General features: G+C 44.1%; 1 protein-coding gene across 1 annotated transcript in view; it reads left to right on the forward strand.

Moving 5' to 3' along the window:
- OTOGL (otogelin like) overlaps window positions 1–25,623 on the forward strand; it is a 148,965-nt gene that overhangs the window by 9,403 nt on the left and 113,939 nt on the right. The window contains exons 7-14 of the mRNA XM_075932401.1: window positions 4,363–4,484; window positions 7,594–7,799; window positions 14,768–14,898; window positions 15,955–16,061; window positions 18,275–18,381; window positions 21,349–21,474; window positions 23,305–23,413; window positions 24,717–24,763. Coding sequence (XP_075788516.1) covers window positions 4,363–4,484; window positions 7,594–7,799; window positions 14,768–14,898; window positions 15,955–16,061; window positions 18,275–18,381; window positions 21,349–21,474; window positions 23,305–23,413; window positions 24,717–24,763 — 955 coding nt within the window. The remainder of the gene's footprint in view (window positions 1–4,362; window positions 4,485–7,593; window positions 7,800–14,767; window positions 14,899–15,954; window positions 16,062–18,274; window positions 18,382–21,348; window positions 21,475–23,304; window positions 23,414–24,716; window positions 24,764–25,623) is intronic.

Consider the following 25,623-nt stretch of genomic DNA (forward strand, 5'->3'; position numbering starts at 1 on the left):
CCCCAATCCCCTCCCAGCTCTGCTTTCCACCCCCTTCCCTTTCCCTCCGTGGTGTGATGTGCCGCTACCAGCTGAGCGGCACTCCTGCTGGGCCCTGGCAGGGGAACAAGTGGTGGCAAGCGGCCACATTCCCCAAAGGGCAGCTTGCCACCGCTTGGTCCCCTGCCTGGGCCCAGCGGGAGCGCCGCTCAGTTGGGAGTGGCGCAGCATGCCATGGAGGGGGAGGGAGGGAAAGGGGGCAGGGCTGGCTGGAAGGGGGTTCGGAAGCAGAGCTGGGGGGGGATCAGGGGCTGTAGGGGAGGGTGGGAGGGCCCGGAGGAAGGGGGAGGGAAGCAGCGCTGGTGGGGGGGCTTCCGGGAGGCTGTGGGGCTGGCCGGCAGGAAGAGGGGGTGGGAAGCAGAGCTGGGGGGGGCATCAGGGGCCGTGGGGCTGGACGAGATGAGGGGGGCGGGAAGCAGACCAGGCAAGGGTGGGGGGAGGGTGCAGCCATTGGCTGCAGACAGACCCCAAACCGCCGCTTGCTTCCCGGCCACGGCGCAGCTGATTGGCACTGGCGCTGCGCCACTCAGCTGAGCCCTGGTGGGACAGGAAGGGGGGCGGAGCAGTGATGTACATGGCCAGAGGGCTGAGTGGTGCTCCCCTCAGCCAGGCTGCTGCGGGAGAGAAGAGGGGGGGCAGTTACGTAGACAGCCCCGCCACCTGGCCATGTACGTCACTGCCCTGCCCCTCCTCCCCCGTGGCGGCCCGGCTGAGCATGCAACACTCAGCCAAGCTGCCATGGAGCGAGGGCAAGGGGGCGGGGTGGTGACATACACGGCCAGGGGGCAGGGCCGGGTACATCACCGACCCTTTCCCCTCTCACTGTGGCACTCAGCTGAGTGCTGCCTCCCTCAGCCGGGCTGCCGGGGGAGCCAGCAGCACAAGGGGCTGTTTGGGCTCCCCCGGGGTGGGAGTGGCCCTGGTCGTGTACGTCACTGCCCCGCTCCCCTCCCTCGCGGCAGCCCGGCTAAGCAGGCAGCACTCAGCCAAGCACCATGGCAGGAGGGAAGGGGAAGGGGAAGGAGAGAGACGGAGGGGAGAGAGAGGCAGGAGGAGGAGGAGAAGAGAAAGGGAGAGTGAGAGGCAGGAGGCGGAGGAGAACTGAGGGGGGCGAGAGGCAGTATGAAGAGAGAGAGAGAGAGACAGAGCGAGAGAGCTCAGGAGAGAAGACCTGAAAATCCCGTCTTATGACGGGCTAATTGGCTAGTTTTGAAAGATCCTGTAACCCTCAAAAAATGAGGATGTCAAAAAATGGCATCTTATTTTGAGAGAGAGTATATATTTAATCCAAATAATATAGTCTAGTTAAATATTTCCCCAACTGTAAAAGAGGAGGTTTCCATGTTTCTTATAAGAATAACACATATCATCACTTGGTTGACTATGGAGTTTGTAATGAAGAGCTCTCCTCTGCAAGACTTGATTTTGTTTACTTTTTAGATATTAACAATTTGCTTGAACATCTCTTCATAACATTAATATCCTATTTGTTGTAGAAGTAAACTGTAGATTTGGAAGAGTAAGTAATCACTATAGTATAACTAATCATATTACCACGTCTCCCCGCTTTTTACTAGCAAACTGGTAAAAGTCAGTCTTACAGAGTTTTAATTTCCACGTACCCTTCAAAAGGATATATAATGTATATTGGAGCAAATCATGTATAGCTGATATTGCACCCTTCTTCTTTCATTTAATTTTATCTCTTAGGGTACGTCTAGACTACAGATACTGTTGACAAAGCTTCTGTCGACAAAGAGCGTCTAGACTACATCCAGTTCTGTCAACAAAGCAAGCCCTTTGTCGACATGACAGTATAGACGCAAAGGACAGAGTAGATGCAATAATGCCTTCTGTCAACAGAACTCTGCTGACAAAAGGCGTTATTCCTCATAGAATGAGGTTTACCGCCATCGACAAAACTGCCGAGTTCTGTTGACGTTATGTCGACAGAGCTGAGAGGCAGTGTAGATGCAGGTATAGTTTTCTCGACAAAAGTCCATTTTTGTCGACAAAACCCTGTAGTCTAGAAACACCCTTGGAGACTGACCTATGCTTCTGTAATCTTTTTCTGAAAGTATTACACAGAATCAAACCTGTTATTGTATCAAAACCTTGAATTTAGGTTTCAGAGAGTACTATGTAATTGCTGGAACAAGGTTCAAGTTTCATAAACAATCAGAAAAGTTTATTCAGGGCAACCTTTATTAGTAATGGAGCAGTACCCTGCACTGTAACATCTCATGTAAGAAGCATATTTTTACAGTTTGTGCAATAGAGAGCCAAGATTCATATCGGATCTGACCTCATATTGTGATCCTTTTTGTCTTAAAACACCTAAGTGAAGAATTGGTGAGGGGCTGGCAACCACTACATGTATTAAAACTAGCAAGGGAAGTGATGGATTCTCCAGCTTTGATCTCTTAAAATCAAGACTTGGACATAATTCTGGAAGATATGCATTAGCTGAACACAAGATATTGGGTTCAAAATGGTAGCAAATAGGTGAAATTTGGTCTGTGATATATAGAAGTTCAGACTAGATGGTTCCTTCTAGACTTCACATCTAGAAGTCTCTGAAATATAAAGTGATCTGTATTATAAAATGGTCTTTTTAGGCAAACAGGGAGAACTTTTCTCCTGATTTGAAAGCAGTGGACTGTCTCTTTCATTAGCCCTGATTGAATCATTTAATGTTAGTGATCAGTGCTCTGGTGCCAAATGTTGAATAGCATAATTTCTTACATACAAATGAAGTTAAGACTGCTATTATTCCAAAGATAGTACTTTTGTTACTTGTGATTAAGAAATTGTTCCCATGACATATTTATAATACTACAAGTGGTAGTTATAGAGATAAATATGTGTTGAGGAGGTTTTCAGAAATACCAAGATCCCACTTAAATGCAGGGGCTGATATAGGGCAGGGTGAACGGAGCAGCCGCCCCCGGCCCCGCGCTTCAAGAAACCACCCGCATGCGCTGTGGCAAAGGGGGATCCCGCAAAATTGGGCTGCCCTGAGCCCCGCAAAATGGTCATCTGCCCCTGCTTAAGTGAAATGTGGTTTGACCAGATAGTTGGACTGGACTAGTTTTAGGTGTATGTGACCACATAGAATTTCATATTCAAGGGGCTGCCAGATGTCCCACGTGTAAAGATTTGAAAAGAAAAATTGATCAGGAGAAAAGATGTTCAGTGAGCTAAACTTTCATGCTGTAGACCAGCAGCGGGCAATAACTGGCCTGCGGGTCACATGTGGTTCACCAGGGATAGTCCCTGGTGGACCACTACTGTATTTACCTGCACCTCAACAAGTACAGGCACTATATCTCCCAGTGGCTGTGGATTGCTGTTCCTGACCAATGAGTGCTGTGGGAAGCAGTATTCCAGTCTGCACCTCTTTCCACAGCTCCCATTGGTCAGCAATCGTGATCTGCAGCCAAAGGATGCTGCAAGCAACTGTACCTATGGAGACTCAGGTAAATAAAGTGGAAGCAGCCTATCAGAGGCTAACCCTGACAAACCATCTCCATCTTATTGCCCACCCCCGCTATAAAATATATTGAGTTTTTTGCAGTCTGTGTGTCTGTCTTGGGCAGGACTACATGAAAAATATTTGTTGATGCAGTATTTCCAGTTAGAGCTATGATTATTATTTTTGATGACAGTTCTATGCTTGTAAATGCAATTTTTGCTAGTAAATGTTGTGTTGACACTCTCCTATCCAAACTCTCAAACCAAACGGGACAAAGCAGAGTCAGTACTTGGATAGAACACCTCCAAGAAAAACCTTGGTGCAGGAATGGATGCTGATGATTGAATAGGTGCCAGGCTTTTTTTTCTAGGTCAATACAGAAAGTGCCCATATGGTGCTGGGACTATTGTGTTACTGGTGGCCCATCTTTCAGAAGGCACATCCTTTTGGGCAATAGAGGCTCACTTGCACTTTTCATAAGATATGGGGTGTTCCAGGTCATTATTAAACCCATAAGTAGGTAATTATATTCTGCCTAAACTAAATTCTCCCTCCAGTTTCAATTGGATAAAATATTCCAGTTACTTTGTCTGTCCCGAGCTGCTTGCAATGATGCTGGGTGCTGGTAAACAGTTACTGCATTTTATAGTGGCTCAAGGCACAGTTCCTTCTCACCATATGTATCCCTGTATCAGCAGTCCCTTGTATTATTTAAATAATTATTTTTAAAGTTCTTTGGGATCCATCAGTGAGAGGTGTATAGAAATGTAAAAGATTAAATGTACATTTATTCGGTATTGTGTGTAAATATAGAGTTGTCAGTGTGTGTATATTTTTCTCCTCTCAAGGTTCATAACAGCCCCCAGTGTGATGGTTCAGTGTACACTTGTCTGCGATCAATCAGCTTATTTTTTTCAAACCAGGAAGAAATAGTTATTATGGGACATGAAGTAAGAAAGGAAGGAAGCAGGTAAATTGACTGATTTTGGAACATGTTACCTCAGAAATGAAGTATTGGCATTAGGAAGCTCTGATTCTGTCACCAAATCTAGAAGTGCTCTGAGGGTATCCCTTTGGTGCATTGTTAGCCCACATGATCTACACCTGGTTCTGAGTGCCCGGGTTAGCTTAGCTGAGATGTGAACAGACACACTGCAAAGGAACAGTTTGAGGTATTAAGTCCTCATTGGTGCTAGTCTCACCATTGTGTGTCACTACAGCTTCTGGAAGGTATATCCCTTGGTTCTTTGTGCTGTAGTCACACTCTGAACTTTTCCCTAATGCAGGGGTTCTTAAATTTGTGATACCGCGACCCCCCTCCCCATTGCTGCAACCAGCCTCTCAGTTGCTCGCAACCCCCCTCTAATTAGTTTGTGATCCCCCTCTAAGTTGCTCGCGACCCCCTGATGGGTCAGGACCCACAGTTTGAGAAACACTGCCCTAATGAATTGTGGAAGATCTTTGTCCTTCTGAGTGCACAGGGGGAATAGTGGGAAGGCCCTCAGTTGATTTAACCTGCACCCTTACTGCAAAGTGGGCTAGTTTCCAGCCTGAGTGAAAGTGGAGCCTGTGCTGTAATCCATACTCACAGCCGCATCAGCTAGCCTGGGTAGAAAGCAGCACTAAACTCAGCAGAGAGGATTTGTGTGGATGGACTAGGGACTATACCAGGTAAGAGCCTGGCATAACGCTGCAGTGAAGACTTGCCCTCAGAGGTCATAACTATTAAGTCAAATTCTGATTTGATCAGAGGAATTTAATTCCATTAAAATGCTTAGCAGCTTGTTCACTTAGGCCTTTCAGAGTTAGTCTGTTAATTTTGCTATTTTCAGCATCTGATTTCTGACTCCTCAAATGCCTGTCCTTTGACTAGCAAGAGTTTCTCTACATTGGAAAAAATGTGTGGTGTTATAATATGTCAGTCATTGGATTATTTTATTTAAAATGATGTTAGTTAAATTTGGTTAACCCTTGATTAAAGGTAAACATGCTGAGTGCATTGCCTCATTATAGAGAAGGCCAAATTGAGTTAATCAAGGTTCTTAAATTCTCTGTGTGTCACCATTTGATGCCAAAAATACTGTATGGCTATGTCTACACTGGCATGATTTTCCAGAAATGCTTTTAATGGAAAAGATTTTCCATTAAAAGTATTTCCGGAAAAGCGCATCTAGATTGGCAGGATGATTTTCCGGAAAAGCACTTTCTCTGGAAAAGCATCCGTGGCCAATCTAGACGCGCTTTTCCGCAAAAAAAGCCCTAATCGCCATTTTCGCAATCGGGGCTTTTTTGCGGAAAACACTACTGTGCTGTCTACACTGGCCCTTTTCCGGAACAGTTTTCCGGAAAAAGACTTTTGCCCGAATGGGAGCAGCATAGTTTTTCCGGAAAAGCACTGATAATTTTACATTAGATCGTCAGTGCTTTTCCGGAAATTCAAGCAGCCAGTGTAGACAGCTGGCAAGTTTTTCTGGAAAAGCGGCTGATTTTCCAGAATAACTTGCCAGTGTAGACACAGCCTATGAGATACATCAAACCCTAGGCTCCATCAGGCTTACCCTTCTTTGTTTCAAACATAAAGGTGAATAGATCTGGTGGTGTCTCATCTGAGTTGCTGCACCTGGTATCTAAAAGGATATTGCCATTAGTTGCAGAAGCAACCACCTTTGAAGATAGTGATTAGATGATTCTGCAGTTTTTGGTGGCACTCCAAGCATAGCTGTCTCCACTAACTGGACAGAGCTACAAGCACAATGAAGGATATACTGCACACGGCTAATAAATCTTTCTGTGCTGTTGGATCTTTGATTTGCATAGCAAGGGTCTTATTCTACATGCATTCTATACACAGAACAGTTATTGACTTCAAAGGGAGTTGTCTATATTGAAAACTTGATGGATATGGCTCCAAATTACAGTCATTTTCTGACATTTTAAAAATTCTTTTGCCTGTTGCTTCTTCTGTTTACAAATAAATTAAATGTGCAGTTAGTCTCTAAAAAGATACTATATTCATGAGTTTGAGTTCATAGATTCCATGCTTAATGTCTATATCAGGGGTCTCCAAACTACGGCCCGGGGGCCGGATGCGGCCCGCGAGGCCCTCTCATCCGGCCCGTGGAGACCTTTTTGGATTCAAAGGCAGAAGAAGTGAGATTGTTTCAAAACCCATTTGAAGCAGATGTGGCCAGTTGCCCAGATGAACTGCAGCTGGAAGTCATTGAGTTGCAAGCAAATGACCTCCTTAGGGACAAGTTCAAAATAGGACTGGTGGGTTTTTACCAGTTTTTGCCCAAGGAAGACTTTCCTAATGTCAAAACTTTTGCATCAAGGTACCTTTCAATCTTTGGAACAACATACCTGTGTGAACAAACATTTTCAGGAATGAAATACGTGAAGAACAATTTGAGAACAAACTTGTCCGATGATAATCTCAGGTCACTGTTGATGTTAGGGACAACAAATCTAAAGCCAGAAATGTCTGCTATTTTGGCATCCAGGAAACAATTTCACCATTCACACTAATACAGGTGTTCATGTGTAGTGTATGAATGTGTTATTAAATAATAACTGAATAAAATAATATTAAATACATAATTAAAAACAACATCCATGTTTTGATTGTTTTTTATTTGGACCTCAAGTGTGTAGTCGGCCCCCGAACTGCTGTTTGATAGTTAATGCGGCCCTCGGGCTGAAAAGTTTGGAGACCCCTGGTCTATATCAATGACTCCATATAAAAAATTTTCAGCTTACAAGTAAAAAGCTGTCATTCCAAACATGCTAATACAGCAAATGAACCCTGCAATTTGAAAGTCAGTATGGATTCTTTCTGAATTATGCATCAATTCTGTATTGATTGTGAATATGCCAGAAAATAATCCATTTCACTGAATTGATTGTGTAAAAATAACAGGAATGACAGATAGAAAAAAATGTATGTTTTTTTGACAGGAAAAGAAGCAGACTTTGAGTACACCCGGGGAGGAGAGTTGATGAGTTAGGTGACATTTTATGTAGTCTTTTTATAGTTCTAGCCTCACTCACAGTGTTTAAAATGGGTTGTTCTGTTTTTCCAGATTAACATTGCCTCAGACCATTGGAAATGTTTTTATTGAGAGGCTGGCTGACTATATTCTGGTGAAAACTACCTTTGGTTTTTCTCTTGCTTGGGATGGAAGCTCTGGTATTTATATTAAACTGACAGAAGAACACAGAGGGAAACCTTGTGGCCTGTGTGGAAATTATAATGGCAATACATCTGATGACCTGATAATACAAAATAGTAAGTGAAGAGATCAGAAATGCACCCTTTCTTTGTTTAAAACCAACCAACCAACCAACTAACCACCACAACAAAAAACCACAGCTTCTCTGGCCCTGTTGTCTTCTAAATATCAGGACGTGCTCTAAAAGGTTGTGTCCATTATCGGTTTCAATTTATTTTCAGATTTGAGTAGACTATAGTAGACTTCCCTCAATCATGAAAGGAGTAGGGCTAGTTCAATAAAACATTTCAGTGTATGTTTAAATCTTTACCTGTTCAGCAAAACACTTAAGCATGTGCTTAATTTATCTGATAGACATACCATTAATGACCAAAATCCTATTGTTTTTGTGAAAGCAATATAATGTAAAATCCCTAAAACACAAAATTAAGTAATATCTGGAAGATGCAGTCACTTAGCACACTGTTCTACATCATAATTTTAAATAATATATTACTGGTTTGTTGGTTGGTGAAATACAAACTATTGAAAAACCTTGTTGAGGAAGTTGATTTTTTCCCCCCATTGCTCCACCTTTATTAACATAATTTACCGTAAAGCAGATTATACACTTTATGAAAATGAAGAATCAAATGATATCACTTGTCATCAGAGAGAGAAAGCTTGTGGTGTTGATTCTCCTGCTAGAGCTGAAGAAAGTTAAGACCTTCTCTCATTAGCTGAATAGTATTCTCTCTAGGGAACACATTATGTTGGCCATTGTGTACTGTAGATAATCATTTACACACACCCACGTGAAAAGTGTTTTGGGTAGCTTTTGTTTTAAAGCAGATACCAGCTCACAGCTGGTGAAATAAGATAGAGCAGGAAGGTTGGGAACACAAGCGGTGCAGTTTCACCCAACCAGTCCCTGATATAAGTAAAAGTAATGTATTTAACCACTACAACAAACTACAGGCAGAGTTTAGTTTCTCACAATTGGCTGTTTTTTTAATACACAAGTTTTATCTCAATATTACTCCTCTATCCACATCCCTCCCAGGGTGCCATTTATTGTGCCAGGAGTATGAGAACGAATTGGCTGCGTTTGTATGTACACAAAGCCCTGATTTTTTTGCCCAGTGGAAACTGATTGTATCCCCACCATAGAACATGTAGCAGACTCCAGTTACTTGATGACATGGTACTGTTTGTTCTGTTCCTGGCATTGAACATCTGCATACCAAAGCACAGTACCTTATGTGGCTAGTTATAACTAATGATTTTTTAAAAACTCATTGATTAACACATGGTAAAAATAGAAATTCAATGCCTTTTTACTATACTTTTTATTATAAAACACTTTCAAGACCGGGATCTGCTTTCCACCTCCACTTACAGCATTATACCATGCTAATGGCACTATAGTCTAGGGCTACGTCTAGATTGCATCCCTTTTTCGTAAAAAGGATGCAAGTTAGACGTATCACAATTGCTAATGAAGCGAGGATTTAAATCTCCCCCATTTCATTAGCATAAAAATGGCAGCTGCTTTTTTTTTGGCTTGGAGCTTTGCTGGAAAAAAGCGCCAGTCTAGATGTGGATCTTTTGGAAAATAAAGCCTTTTCTGAAAGATCCCTTATCCCTCTTAAAATAAGGGATAAGGGATCTTTCAGAAAAGGCTTTATTTTCTGAAAGATCCGCATCTAGACTGGCGCTTTTTCTGGCAAAGCTCCAAGCCGGAAAAAAAGCGGCAGCCATTTTTATGCTAATGAAGCGGGGGAGATTTAAATCCCCGCTTCATTTGCAATTGCGATACGTCTAATTTGCATCCCTTTTACGGAAAATGGATGTAGTCTAGACACAGCCTGGCAGTACAAGGTGAAGTGTTTGTTGTGGTCTACAGACTGATTACTCTCACAGGCCTCAGCCACATTAAAGCCAGAATCAAATCTGGCATCTGTTGTTAACATGACTGTCTTCCAATGTAGCAATGCAGTTCAGAAATGTAGGGTCTCAACGTGAAGTAAAGTCTTAGGCACAGTTGCAATGAGGTTCCTGACTTGTTTATCATTGCTAGAGCATGAGACATACCTCATAATCTACCAAAGATGCAGTAGAAAGTAAATTTTTTAGAATACAACATTTCTAATGATGGTAAAGAAACTGGTAAAAACAGTAGGACAGTGGTTCTCAAAGTGTGGTCTGCGGACCATTAGTGGTCCACAGCTGCCTCCCAGGTGGTCCATGGCTTGAGCGTAGCTCCCCTTACTCAGTGGGGAGCCCGTGCTGTAGCTTGAGCCTTGCAGTTGCTGCTCAGCCACAGGCTGGAGCACCAGCTCCAACTTCCTGTTCAGAGGACACACGGGAGGCATAGCATAGGGGATGGGAAGTCCCAGTGAGCGGAATGGGTGGCATAGCATAGGGGGACAGGGAGGCCCAGTGAGCATAGGGGACAGGGAGGTCCAGTGAGTGGAACTGGCAGCATAGAGCTGAGTGCAGGGCCCTGCACCAAGATGCTGCAGGTGGCTGAGGAGACCTTTTGCAGCAGCAACTTCAGGCTGGCTGCCGAGATTTATGGCTCACAGCTGTCTGAGTTGCAACAGCCTGAGTGAGGCCTCTACATTCACCAGGGAGATGTGCTGGGTTCATGCCCGGGCTGTGGGAGGCCTACAGCACTGTTACTTGGCTGGCCTGCCTGCAGCCTGAGGAGCTGTGGGAGCTGGCTGAGAGCCTGGCACTCAGCCTGCGCAAGAAGGTGCTGCACTTGCCGCCCTGGCCCGTCGGCGGCCCCAAATGCATGGGCAAAGTGCTGGGTGATCCCTCCTACTGTCGCCCACTGGCACTGCTAGTGGCTACTGTGCAAGCTAGTGCTCCTGCACTGCGGCCGCTGTGCTAAGGCCAGCAACTGTGGCTGCTGCCATCGGCCCTGCTTTGCCACCACCGACACGCTCAACCCTGCCGGCCCCCCCAGATCAATGTGGTGCTGGGCAACCTGCTGGAGAAGTGGCTGAAGGAGGAGAGCTGGGCTGCACGGTAACCACGAGGTTTGAGTGGCAGCACAGGCTCCCCACTATATAGGGGAAGAAGAGGGGGCAGAGCTCCCTCCCCATCTCATCCCATTCCGCCCTGCTGGGAGAACGGCAGCGCAGTGATGCGCTGTCCAGAGGCTTTCCCCGCTGCTCCCATTGGATTGCCAATGGGAGTGGCAGGGGTGATACTTGGGAGCAATGGAGGCACAAAGCCAGATAAGTGCCCCCCTCATGCCTAGACCCCCACAATACAATTCCCCCTCACTCCCCTCTGTCCCCAGGCCAAGACCCTACACCTCCTGCTCGCTCTCTACATCTTCCCTTGCACCTTGACCCTCCACCCCGCCAGCCATAGACCCTACTCCCAGCCTGCTTCTGCACCCTACCTCCCACTCAGTCCTCACACCTCACTCCCTCCTGCACTCCACCTCCCTCCCAAATCCTGCACCCCCATCCCTTTCTCACTCGCAGACAATCCTGTCCCACACAATGAATCCCTCTTTTTTGTCCCCACGCCAGAGCTTAAGGGGGTCCACAAAATCCACTAACTCCAGAAACCCAGAAAAGTAAATCTGGCCAATGGGAAACCCTGAACCTTAGTCCTCCCTGTCCTTTCTCCTTGCCCTGTGGGGCTGGAGCACCAGAAGAGTAGGCTACATCAGTGAGGATTGGGGGGTTTAGTAGAGAAAGGTAAAATGCTCAAATAATTTAAATGAAACCATTCTCCCTAGCTGCAGTACTAGCAAAATGGCTCGGGTGTAATTATGGAATTAACAGTGAGTTTCCATTAGCAACTGATGGTCTACGAAAAGATTTGCATTGAGCCAGGTGGAAAATAATTTTAATGTTTTATTGAGAATTTCCTTACATAACATAAGAACATAAGAATGGCCGTACTGGGTCAGACCAAAGGTCCATCTAGCCAAGTATCCTGTCTACCGACAGTGGCCAGCACCAGGTACCCCAGAGAGGGTGGACCGAAGACAATGATCAAGTGATTTGTCTCCTGCCATCCCTCTCCAGCCTCTGACAGACAGAGGCCAAGGACACCATTTTATCCCCTGGCTAATAGCCTTTTATGGACCTAACCTCCATGAAATTATCTAGCTTCTCTTTAAACTCTATTATAGTCCTAGCCTTCACAGCCTCCTCTGGCAAGGAGTTCCACAGGTTGACTACACGCTGTGTGAAGAAGAACTTTCTTTTATTAGTTTTAAACCTGCTCCCCATTAATTTCATTTGGTGTCCTCTAGTTCTTCTATTTAGGGAACTAATAAATAACTTTTCTTTATCGGCCCTCTCCACACCACTCATGATTTTATAGACCTCTATCATATCCCCCCTCAGTCTCCTCTTTTCTAAACTGAAAAGTCCCAGTCTCTTTAACCTCTCCTCATATGAGACCCATTCCAAACCTCTAATCATTTTAGTTGCCCTTTTCTGAACCCTTTCCAAGGCCAGAATATCTTTTTTGAGGTGAGGAGCCCACATCTGTACACAGTATTCAAGATGTGGGCATACCATAGTTTTATACGGGGGCAGCAAGATATTCTGGGTCCTATTTTCTATCCCTTTCCTAATAATTCCTACCATCCTATTTGCCTTTTTGACCGCCGCTACACACTGCGTGGAAGTTTTCAGAGAACTGTCCACGATAACTCCAAGATCTCTTTCCTGATTTGTCGTAGCCAAATTAGCCCCCATCATACTGTACGTATAGTTGGGGTTATTTCTCCCGATGTGCATTACGTTACACTTATCCACATTAAATTTCATTTGCCATTTTGTTGCCCAATCACTCAGTTTGGTGAGATCTTCTTGGAGTCCCTCACAGTCTGCTTCTGTCTTGACTATCCTAAACAGTTTTGTATCATCTGCAAACTTTACTACCTCACTGCTTACCCCTTTCTCCAGATCATTTATGAATAAGTTGAAAAGGATTGGTCCCAGGACTGACCCTTGGGGTACACCACTAGTTACCCCTCTCCAATCTGAAAATTTACCATTTATTCCTACCCTTCGTTTCCTGTCTTTTAACCAGTTCTCAATCCAAGAAAGGACCTTCCCTCTTATCCCATGGCCATGTAATTTACATAAGAGCCTTCGGTGAGGGACCTTGTCAAAGGCTTTCTGAAAATCCAAGTATACTATATCTACTGGATCCCCTTTGTCCGCATGTTTGTTAACCCCTTCAAAGAACTCTAACGGATTAGTAAGACAGGATTTCCCTTTACAGAAACCATGTTGACTTTTGTCCAACAAATTATGTTCTTCTACATGCTTCACAATTTTATTCTTTACTATTGTTTCGACTAATTTGCCCGGTACTGAAGTTAGACTTACCGGTCTGTAATTGCCAGGATTGCCTCTAGAGCCCTTTTTAAATATTGGTGTCACGTTGGCTACCTTCCAGTCATTAGGTACGGAAGCCAATTTAAAGGATAGGTTACAAACCACAGATAATAGCTCAGCAATTTCCCATTTGAGTTCTTTTAGAACCCTTGGATGAATGCCATCCGGTCCCGGAGATTTGTTAACATTAAGGTTTTCTATTTGTTCCAAAACCTCCTCTAATGACACTTCAATCCGGGACAGTTCCTCAGATTCATCATCCACAAAGGACAGTGCAGATTTAGGAATTTCCCCAACGTCCTCAGCCATGAAGACTGAAGCAAAGAAATCATTTAGTTTCTCCGCAATGGTTTTATTGTCCTTGATTGCTCCTTTTATAGCTCGATCATCTAGGGGACCCACAGGTTTTTTAGCAGGCTTCCTGCTTCTAATGTACTTAAAAAACATTTTGTTATTTCTTTTTGAGTTTTTGGCTAGCTGTTCCTCAAAATCTTTTTTTGCTTTTCTTAATACATTTTTACACTTGATTTGACAGTGTTTATGTTCTCTTCTATTTATCTCACTAGGATTGGACTTCCACTTCTTAAAAGATACCTTTTTGTCCCTCACTGCTTCTTTTACATGGTGGTTAAGCCACGGTGACTCTTTTTTAGGTCTCTTGCTATGTTTTTTAATTTGGGGTATACATTTAAGTTGGGCCTCTAATATGGTGTCTTTAAAAAGTTTCCATGCAGCTTTCAGGGATTTGGTTCTAGTCTCTGTGCCTTTTAATTTCTGTTTAACTAACCTCCTCATTTTTGTGTAATTCCCCTTTTTGAAATTATATGCCAGGGTGCTGGACTGCTGAGGTGTTCTTCCCACCACAGGAATGTTGAATGTTATTATATTATGGTCACTATTCCCAAGCGGTCCTGTAACGGTTATATCCTGGACCTGATCCTGCACTCCACTCAGGACTAAATCGAGAATTGCCTCTCCCCTTGTGGGTTCCTGCACCAGCTGCTCCAAGAAGCAGTCATTTAAGCCATTGAGAAATTTTATCTCCGCTTCTCTTCCTGAGGTGACATGTATCCAGTCAATATGGGGGTAATTAAAATCCCCCATTATTATAGAGTTCTTTATTTTGGTAGCCTCTCTAATCTCCCTTAGCATTTCAATGTCAGTATCGCTGTTCTGGTCAGGTGGTCGGTAATATATCCCTACTGCTAATTTCTTATTATTGAAGCATGGAATTACTATCCATCGTGATTCTATTGAACATGTTGATTCACTTAATATTTTTATTTAGTTTGATTCTACATTATCTTTCACATACAGTGCCATTCCGCCACCCACCCAGCCTGCTCTATTCTTTCTATATATTTTATATCCCAGTATGATTGTGTCCCACAGATTTTCCTCATTCCACCAGGTTTCAGTGATGCCTATTATGTCAATCTCCTCATTTAATACGAGGTACTCTAGTTCACCCATCTTATTAGTCAGACTCCTAGCATTTGTGTACAAGCACTTTAAAAATTTGCCACTGCTTATTTGTCTGCCCTTCCCTGATGCATTGGATTCCTTTTGGATTCCTTTGTATGCGGTATTCCTTAGCTCTTGTGTTGACAGAAAAACCCATTTTTTTGTGGAGATTGATTCTGTTCAATGTTTTTCTGAAGTAGGTGAATATACAGAAGACATTGCTGTATTTGCAAACAGCTGGTCTGTACAAACTCCAAGTGATGCAATTTGTGTGACTACTGTCTCAGATTTTTCTAGTCCATGTTCAACTGACACAGAGTCCTCTGAGGTAAGTTGATCAATGTATATTTTCATATTGGGTACATTATAATGATTCACATTCTCTAGCCCATTTTATGTACTTCCATTAACAATAATTTTATAATAAAGTGTCCAGCCATTTCCAAACCAAAGCACTTATGGCTCTGCACAGACATATAAAATTCAACACAAATGAAAAAATCTTAAATGATTAATTTAAAATGAGATAGCACTTTAAAATGCAAATTGTGTGGCATCAGTTGAATAAATCATATTTTCTAACCAGCTATATAGGTTCAAAAGAAATGAAATATAGTCATCTGCATGTTCTTTATTGATAATACATAAGACTCTTTAGACTCCCAAAGGGTTTTACACAAAAGGAGTGATACTGATCTCACACTGGTGAAGATCAGGATGAACTCAGCTGTTGTCAGTGGAACTACACCAGTTTTAGAGAAACTGAGGGGGAACAGCATAAATAAGATTAGAACCAGAAAAAATATAACGTGTATGCCAAACATGTAGAGAAAAGATTGGTCCAAAGCAAAGCAGTGTCTCTAAACATTGAAATATTGGGAAAGAGAAGATTCCGATCAAGCCCATTAATAATGTACAGACTTTTCATAAGGATTTTGAAGAACTGTATATGATAAAATGTAAAGAACAGTGGATCTCATGGATCTGTGAGCTGGCCTATTTAGTGTTATTCACTGTCACATTGGACTGTGGGTTTAATTCCCAGTCCTGATCCCTTGTGCATTCGTTAGCTGAGGAGTTTAAAGTAGAAAGAGGAAACATGATCAACTCGGGGCTGGAAGAGGATTCTTTTTGCTACTTTGGCCTGTTGAGCTGTAGTACTATAGAATAAATTCAGTCCAGTCAAAAGAAAACTGAGGTGGAAAGAACAGTGATTGTGATAAAATGGGCCAAAGAGTGGAGATAGGAGAAAATGGGGGAATCTTCTGGTTCTAAAAGGGATGTAACAGACACCCAACTTGGGACCCAAAAGTAAAAAGAATAATGTTTCTATCATGAAGTAACTGATAACTGCTAGATAACTGATTTTTTTAAAAATGCACAGGCCATATTCTTCAAATGCCAAATACTCCTACAGTTTCCCTTCCTCAGCTGCCATGAAAGCATAGATCCGTATTCGTATATTTCTAGCTGCATGAATGACCTTTGCAGGTAAGAAGGATGTTTTCTTTAAGCATTCATTTTCATTCTTTAGAATATTACACAATCCCCAGACTGGTTTTAGAGAGTGGAGGTTTTCATTACAATTTTATTTCAGTAAAACACTTTCCTCCCCACATTGACCAGTCTCATCTCCCAGTGTCCCTCTGTTTAATCTCAGTAGCCTCTATAATTTTAATAAATAGGGGGTGGAATTCAAACCTGTCAGAAGATGTTGCAACTTTCATAGGAAACAATGAGAGTTTCACCATCTAATGCTAGGGATTAATGCTAGGGATAAATGCAATCCATTATATCTCCCTTATTATTCAGAATTTCCTTTACTGTGCTCTCTTCCTCCTTCCCCCCATTCCAGACTTGTTTACTAGCATCATCTGCATTTCCAACAGTGCTGGTTTCTGTTAGACCTTGTGAGATCATTTAAATGAGAAGTGATTATTCCCTCATGTGTGTTGAAATTGAATAACTGACCAAGCAACATACTGTGGGTCTCTCAATAAGAATGATATCATAGTAAATAACATTAGTGACATCACTATTTGTTATTTGTTTATATCTTTGACTACTTTGCCAGAGTGTGTGTCATCAGTTATTTATTTTCTGCTTTGCCATTTATTTATTTAAATGGGGGCACAGAAGGCGTCCAGTGCAATGAATTGAAGGAATCCTTGCTTCCATTATACTTCCTGTCACAATATATGACTAACACTGACTAATACATGACTGTTTTTTGAGTCTCTCTTTTGCTTTACAGTGTAGATGGCAAGATACAGGTTTATTACAATCAATGAGATTAAAGCTAAAAGCACAATTAGATCATTTAATCTGACTACCTGGAGAGCACTGGTCCCTAAATACCTGCACACTAAACCCAACTGAAATTAGATTGAAGTAACCACAAGAGACTAGATTATTATCATTTACAGACAGATGATATGAAGTAGCATGGTGCATGAGTGCCTGAGCCCTTCCCCCCAGTGGCAGGGAAATGACCTTGTAGCTAAAAATGTTTTCACTGAAACCAGTGGAAAACCTCCTGTTGACTTCAATGGGCACAGAAGTCAGGCAGGATCTACATTTTTTTTATAATGCCTGTTTACATCTCAGTGACTAATTGCACCTTCTCTTTTGCAATGGAAAGCAAACTTTCAGGATGGCATTGAGTTAATAAGGCAATATGCAGGGGGCTTTGATTTTTTATTTTTAAAAATTCATTCACATGTGTGATGTGAATGGTGTGAATATTTAGAAATTTGAGTGAAGTTTCTGTGTCCCAGGATCTCATTAATTTAGGCTTAGGTTGTTTATAAAAGAGAACTCTCATCTTGTGGCTTAGTGTCAGTTTAAGAAGTTCCTTCTGGTGCCATAGTTTATATGCCAAGTCATTCTTTCCATTAAGACTCATTTAATTGGATTAGATGAGGCAGGCTAGAAAGAGAGACTGATCACTATGGAGTTTTGAAATGGTGAGTTTGTAACAGGTGTTTTGAAGGCACTGGAGCACACACTATCATAGTCTTACAATTTTTTTGGAAGTTTGGCCTTGTTGTGATGAAAAACAAACTCCAAACTGTGTATTATAACCTTGCTTATTCCATAGATGTCTTGTTGTGGTTAGTCTGTTTTGACACAAAATCCTTCACGGTTATCTTCTCACTTTTAAATAAAACAGTGACTATCTAATCAATCTATTTCTGACTGCTGTCCTTGGAATATCTGAGCATAATACAAATATTAATGAATGTATCCTTTGAGCAATTTGATTGGGAGCTATTATCCCCATTTTGTAGATAGGGAAGTGAGACAGAAAGTGACTTTCCCTAAGGGCTGATGAGAAGTTTACGAGAAAGCCAGATCTCCAGAATTATAGACCATTGCCTTCATCACAAAATCACCCTTCCTCTCCCAATTTATTTCTTTTAATGAGCGTTGCTGATCTTTTGTAATAAATGTTACTCATTCTTTGTTGTAACATTAAAATAAAGCAAAACTATTTTGTCAGGTCAAATGGTACAAAATGCAAAGCTTAGTTGATATCTCTAGTTTTCTTTTTCAAGTAACGCTATTTAAAATCTCAAAAATTGTGGCCCCTTTTAATTGTGCCGGGCCAACTCTGTGAAGAGTTCTGCAATGTCATGTAGCAGAGATTTTGCTGAGTATTAAATTTAGGATTGAGTGATCACAGGCTTATTTTACTGCTTCAGAGTGAACGATGATGAAACTTACTGCCGAGCAGTGACAGAGTATGCTAGAGCATGCTCACATGCAGGCTATCCTGTACAGGACTGGAGAGAGGATTTTCCTGCCTGTAGTAAGTATCAACTTTTTAATATCTAGGTTTTATTAATTTTTCCCAAAACACAAAAATAACAGATTGAGCAAAGAGGATGGGATAAAAGGAAGGGAGGGGAAAAGATTTATCTACCTTCAGGGTCTATTTTAATCATGCACCTTTAGCGAGCCCAAATTGCCACATGCGGGCTCCTGCTCCTCCTGCCATCCCTGGATTCCCTTCTCTGTCCTATCCCATCCACCTTCCCCATCCACTTCTCTTCCCTCTGCCCCATTTCCCCCTTCCTCATTGACTCTTTCCCTATACCTTTTTGCCCAGCCACACCCAGTCCCCTTTTCCCTGCTCCCTGTGGGCACTCACTTTTCCACAAGAAAAAGGCAGGTGGTAGGACCCAGGAGGTGGTCTCCAGCTGCCAAGGTAGCAACCTGGAGCAGCTGTTTCATCCTGCTCCCCACACTGGCTCAGCTGCCTGGCCTACCATTGGGGAAGGTGCAGTGTGGGAAGGACAGAGGTTCCCTGCTTGGAGGTTGGGCAGAGTAAATCTACCTGGGCAGCTCAGTGCTTGCAGAAGTTAGGAGGGTGGAGTAGAAGTGACTGGTTAGGAGGGAAAAGGGGGCCACTGACCATGTGACCACCATCCCATCCTCAGGGAGAGCTGGGACAACCCCCCCATCTCCATCTCTCCTTGCCCCTGCTCTGACCCCCCCCTCCTCTTCCCTGCCATTGTTCTGCTTCCATCTCACCTTTTCCTTCATTCCCATTCCCCGATCAATGTGGCCCCAGGGAGTATTGGGGTAAGGGTCGCTGGCATCAGGGGACCCACAGCCACACTCACCCAGCAGCAGTGGGGGAATTGGAGCAATGCGACCCCAGCTCACTCTGCTCCCTCAGTTGCATTGCTCCACTTCCTGCCAGTGAGTGCAGGAGTGGTCCCCTCTTTTCCCCCAAGCAGTGCACTAGGGGTGCATCTACACAGCAGAGCTTAACTCGGAATAAACTATGCAAATTGAGCTATGTCAACTGTGTAGGTTATTTCAAAATAGCTTATTTTGAGTTTTGGTGCTGTCTACCCAGCACTTATTTCAAAATGGCGCACTCTTCCTCTGACTTCCCTTACACCTCATACAATGAGGATTACAGGAGTTGGAGTAAGAAGTCCTCCAGCTTGACAGTATTTCAACATTATGTCTAAATAACTGCCGACTATGTGGACGCGGACTGTTATTTCAAAATAGTGTTGCTGTGTAGACATAGCTTAGGAGAGCCGAATGAGCTGGGTCCATATGGCTCTGCTTCCCCTGCTGCTGCCAGGGAGTACAGAGCTCCTGCTTTGGGCACCAGGCCCTCCTACTAGTCCCCTGGACTGCCTAGAGGCTCTAGCCCTGCCAGGGGAGCCAAGAGACTCACCAGACCCTCGGAAAAGTTCGGGGGGGGGGGGGGGGGAGCAGGCTCCATGCTCCTGGAAGGGGCAGGACCTTGGGCAGAAGAGGTAGGGCCTCAGAATCATCCAGAGTGCCTGCACCCTCAACCCCAGCCAGCCTTCAGAGCTGCCCAGAGTGTGCGGGCCATTTTGAATCATTGGACCCCAGGACAACTGCCCCGTTACACCCTCCCACCATGGTGTACCTTCTTGATCTCCCCATGTGCCACCCCTGGGGTAGGGAGGATTGTCCTGGATTCTCCAGGAATTAAAGATTAATCTTCAGTTAAGGCTAATGTCATATGATGAAGCCTCCAGAATTCATCAAACCAGAGTGGGCAATTTAGTCCCCCCATACCTCAGCTCTGTTGGGGGTGGGGATGGGGGACAAATGTCCCCCATGACTCTTCCAGACTACACAACTACACCCAGTTGTGTGAGGACCACTGTATTTGTAAATGATATTTTTGGTGAATAAGCTGCAGTTTCACGTCTACAGTTGCTTTTTAAATGTTAGGTCCAATTGTAGTCCATTGAGTTGAAGATAGTTTTGTATCCAATTATGATTAAAGCATATTTAATATTTTTTAAAATGTTATATTCTAACATATATAGTGTTGCTCTGGCCATGTTGGTCCTAGGATATTAAAGACACAAGGTGGGTGAGGTTATATCTTTTACTAGACCAACTTCTATTGGTGAGAGAGAATCTTTTGTGCTACCCAGAGTTGTATTTAGGGTCTGGGAAATGTGCTAAATACCAGATGAAACTGATTGTTTAGCAGAAGTAGTTTTACCAGCACTTAAGAGAGTCTAGCCCTATGCTCTGGCCCCTTCCCTCCCCTCCTGCCTGAGGCCCTATCATTCCTCCTCCCCTTGTAGTCCCTGCTGGAGCCCAGAGCTCTCCTCCCCCATTGCTGGCTCCCTCCTGTCCCAGGCCAATGGCCCCCCACCTCCACCCCCATCACCATCCCTGGTGCATAGAGTGACCCTGTCTCAGAGCATCTAGTGGGTGGTGCCACCACAGCAACCCCAAGTGCAGTACTGGGCAGGGTGCCAGCCCTGGCTTCTCCAAGTTCCCCAGGCAGCTCAAGCCTGCCCTGCTGGAGCAGGAAAGAGTGGGAATACCGGAAGCAGAGCATAGGTGGTGGTGGTGGGGCGGGGGGGACACGAGGCTGTTCTGGAAGCTTAACATCCTCCTGCCTACCATACCCACTGCTCCTGTAGTTAGTGCATATTTCTGGGGATTATTCAAGGTGAAGTAGCTCCATTAACACCTCTACAGTCATAGGGAGAAAATAAAACAGAGACCCTGGATTTATGGTTTATTACAACATTCTATAACCTGTTTAATTCCCCTCCTCGTTCTCTCCCGCATTATGAGTGAAGAGGTGTTAATGGGCTTTTTAAAGTGCATTTATTTAACAATAATACCAGGAACATTGCACAGCTGTTTATTTGGTGAGTTGTGTTACATTTAAAAAAGAACACATTACTGATGGAGGTTTTCTAATGTACAAAGGAAACAATGCACTAATGTCCAGTGTAATTTGTACACGTTTTAGCTGAGAAGTGTGAAGACAGTTTTGTCCATCGAGATTGCATTAGTTGTTGCCCGCCAACCTGCACATTTGAAAAGGATTGTCTTGGCAGCAACCTCCATTGCTTAGATGGCTGTTACTGTCCAGATGGTAAGTATCTGATATTTTCACATGACATATTCCCATTAACATAATACAGTACTTGACAATACAACTACAGTGTCTGAATAGACTTACATGCTTACAATTAAAAATAATACAGATATATATTTTACATGCATATGCTTCTATTTTAGTTTTTAATATATTCATACTTTCTTTTCTTCTGCTAATGTTTTATACACTGGTTGTATTATATTCTTCTAAAAGAGATTCAGAATACAGTGCAGCTCTGAACCAGACCCTAACAGTTGAAACTTGGGTGAACTCTTTGGTGAGCTATACAAATAAAAACATGGTATTGGCTTTAACTTAGTTTATCTGATTTTTCGTAATTGTTATTAGTTTTTAAAACAGTGTAGATATTTTATACTGTGTTCAGGGAGGTTATCCTCCTTGATGCTAGACCCAACAAAAGACAAGAGGCAAGGTTATTGACTATGTAACCCTCACCAGGCTTTTCCATTTGAAACTTGTGTGGTTTTGTGCGATCATTGTGGGTATTGTACATGGTGTGCAGATTCAAGTTGTGTGAAATTCAAGTTGCTTCAAAAGAACTGCTCAAAGCTTTCAATCACAAAATCCCCCGGTAAGCCCCTTTAAGCCAGTAAGTGGTGCATCTCTTGACTGGCACCTTGCTCTGGGCTGAATTTCATTCAGTGCTTGATTTGTAAAGAAAGAGGTGCCGAGGCTCAAGCAAGTAAGTGCCAGAGGTTTTTTTAAACATTTTTTAAACATTCCTAACTTGATGCAGCAAGTCCCGAGGTGCCAGAACTTGGAACTACCAAATCTAGAGGTGCTAGGATTCAGATCCGTGCAAATTAAGCACTGATTTCACCCTTTCATTGAAGTGAACTTTTATGTAGCAGAGTGAATAATGGTGAATATGGATGGCCCTGCAGTTGAGGCACTTTTCTGGGACATGGAAGATTCAGGTTCAAATCCCTGTAGGGCCATAGACATCCTGGGTGACCTTAGGCAAGTCATTTAGTTCCTTGTAGCCCAGGTAGTCTGTCTACTTGTGCATTCCAGTACTTCCAAAGAATAGCATGGAACTACCATCTGCTTGACCCCGTCCCCACTGCTGTACCTTGCATGTGAGCTCACATCAAACAGAGCAGGGTTTCTCAAACTTTTTCTTCCTGAGGACCACTCCCCCTCATATAATATGCTATAAAAATGCCATGGCCTACCTGTTCCACAGTTGTTTTTCTGCATATCCAATACGTTAAAGCCAGAGATGATGCTAGGGGGAGCAAGTAGAGCAATTGTCCAGGGTCCCTCTGTACAGGGGACTCCTCACAGTTAAGTTGCTCAGGCTTGGCCTTCCATTTTCTGCCCTGGGCCTCAGTAAGTCTAATGCCAGCCCTGTTCTTTGGTTAGAGCCCTGGAATCTTGCTTGAGAACCACTGATGTAGAGGACAGGATTTTAAAGGGTGAGCCCCCCCCCGCCCCATCCGCACTGCTGTGACTGTGCACAAACAAGGTCATGGTGGGATAGAGGTGAGGGTGGAGTGGCAAACTCTTCAAAATGGTGTCCTTCCTCCATGATACCCGTCAAAACCATGCCTGGTTTTGTATCAGTACTGGAACAAACCACTTAGAATCTGGACTGTCTGGCTTAAAACTAGATGAATGGTCTGGTTCCCCATCTGTACAAAGGCTCCCCTCTGGACAGTGGAAGTCGTGTCGATGAGATGGGCACTGCTAGGATAAAACCACCCATTGAAATATCATGAAAATGGTACCCCTATTAGCCACCAGAGTAAACAGAGCCCCACTGTTCTTGTTTTCAGTCTTTTTATTTTTAAACAAAAATAGGTCTCGTTATGGACAATGGAACTTGTATCTCTGTGTCAAATTGCCCTTGTATTTATCATGGAACAGCCTTTCCTGTAGGCTCAAAAATTGAACAAGAATGCAGTCAGTGGTATGTATCTTATTATCCACTCTTTTCTTTTTCATGTATCTGCTTGCCTATTTTTAATTTATTGTAGCATGTTTACTAATTACATTACAGGCAGTCCCCGGGTTACGTACAAGATAGGGACTGTAGGTTGGTTCTTAAGTTGAATTTGTATGTAAGTCAGAACTGGCGTCCAGATTCAGCTGCTGTTGAAACTGACCAGCAGCGGCTGAATCGGACACGCCTGGGGCAGAGCAGCTGGGATGCTGCTGGGTTGGTCCCGCAGCGCCGCTCCTCGGCGCTACTTGACCAACCCGGCAGCGCCCCAGCTGTTCTGCCCCAGGTGTTCCCAAGCCAGCCGCTGCTGAAACTGACCAGCAACTGACTACAGGAAGCCCGAGGCAGAGCTGCTCTGCCCCGGGCTTCCTGGAATCAGCTGCTGATCAGTTTCAACAGTGGCTGAATCTGGACGCCTGTGACAGAGCAGCTGGGGTGCTGCTGGGTTGGTCCAGTAGCGCCACACCTCGGCGCTGTGGGACCAACCCGGCAGCCTCCCAGCTGCTCTACCCCAGGCGTCCGCGAGAAAAGCCTGGTCTGCTGGGGGTGGGTGCACTATCCCCCCAGAAGACCAGGAAGACGCGGAGCGGCTTTTCTCGCCGCAGAGGATGCGGGCAGCGGGACTGTGGCGCGTCTCGGCGGTCCCGCCGCCTGCGTCCTCCGTGTTGAGAAAAGCCTGGTCTGCTGGGGGGGGAGCGCACTAGCTGTGCCCCCCCCAGCAGACCAGGGAGACACGGGCGGCGGGACCGCCGAGACGCGCTGCGGTCCCACCGCCCGCGTCCTCTGTGGCATTGCTCCACGTCTCCCTAGTCTGCTGGGGGGAGCCCTCCCAGCAGACCAGGGAGATACGGAGCGGCTTTTCTCGCCGCAGAGGACGCGGGCGGCGGGACCGCGGCACGTCTCGGCGGTCCCGCCACCCGTGTCCTCCGCGGCTTTGCTCCGTGTCTCCCTGGTCTGCTGGGGGCCCCCCCTCCCCAGCAGACCAGGGAGACGCAGAGCGGCTTTTCTTGCTGCAGAGGACGCGGGAGGCGGGACCGCCGTGGTGCATCTTGCCAGTCTGCTGGGGGGGGGGGAGGGCCCGTTCGTAAGTAGGGATCCGACGTAAGTCAGATCCATGTAACCCGGGGACTGCCTGTATATGTTTCAAGGTTTCTCTATATGTATATCTACAATCCATAATCTGTATCTAACTAAAATACAGGGAAAGAATATCCTAAATGAAGTGTAAATTTGTAACATGTCTGAAGATTTATTTATGTGCTTTATTTAGTACTTGTACTGGTGGCATTTGGAACTGCACTGAACATGACTGTCCAGGTAATCACATTTTAATGATTCCTATGAGCAGTATAGATATCACTAGGGAATAGGGGCTTATAGTGGATCACAAGCTAAATGAGCCAAAAGCATGACACTATTGCAAAAAAAAAAAAAAAAAAGCAAACATAATTCTGGGGTTTAATAGTGGGAGTGTTTTAAGCAAGACATACGGAATGGTTCTTCCATTTTATTCCTAGCTAATTAGTCCTCAACTTGAATATGGTGCCTATTTCTTTTAGGAAGGGTGTGGACAAAAGTGGGAAAGTCCGGAGGAGAGCAACAAGAGTGATTAAAGGTCTAGAAAACATGACCTATGAGAGAAGACTGAAAAAAATATGGGTTTGTTTAGTCTGGAGAAGCTGAGAGGAGATATGATAAGTTAGTTTAAAGGTTAATATAACAAGGAATGAGAAAAATTGTTCTCCTTAATCTCTGAAGATAGGACAAGAAGCAATGATGTTAGCAGCATGAGCAGATTTGATTGAACTTTAGGAAAAACTTCCTTACTGTCAGGACAGCTAAACTCTGGGATAAATTGTCCCAGGGAGTATGTGGAATCTCCATCACTGGAGCTTTTTAAGAGCAGGTTAGACAAACACTTCTCAGGGATGTTTCTGCCAGCAGTGTAGGGGACTGAACTAGATGATCACTCAAGATCCCTTCCCGTCTTATAATTCTATACTGAATGTGTATCCCAGAAACAGCAAAAGATAAGATATGCTTAAGGGCAGTGGTGGGCAACCTGCAGAAGGATCTATCCTTCCCACAACGTCAATAACTAAGGAAAAGGAAAATAAAAGGGAGAAGCATGTACTCTCTCTCTTGCATATTTTCTCTTTCTCTCTCTCTCTTTATTG

This window comes from Pelodiscus sinensis, chromosome 1 (genome assembly GCF_049634645.1).
Source record: "Pelodiscus sinensis isolate JC-2024 chromosome 1, ASM4963464v1, whole genome shotgun sequence".
In the NCBI taxonomy this organism is placed as follows: Eukaryota; Metazoa; Chordata; order Testudines; family Trionychidae; genus Pelodiscus; species Pelodiscus sinensis.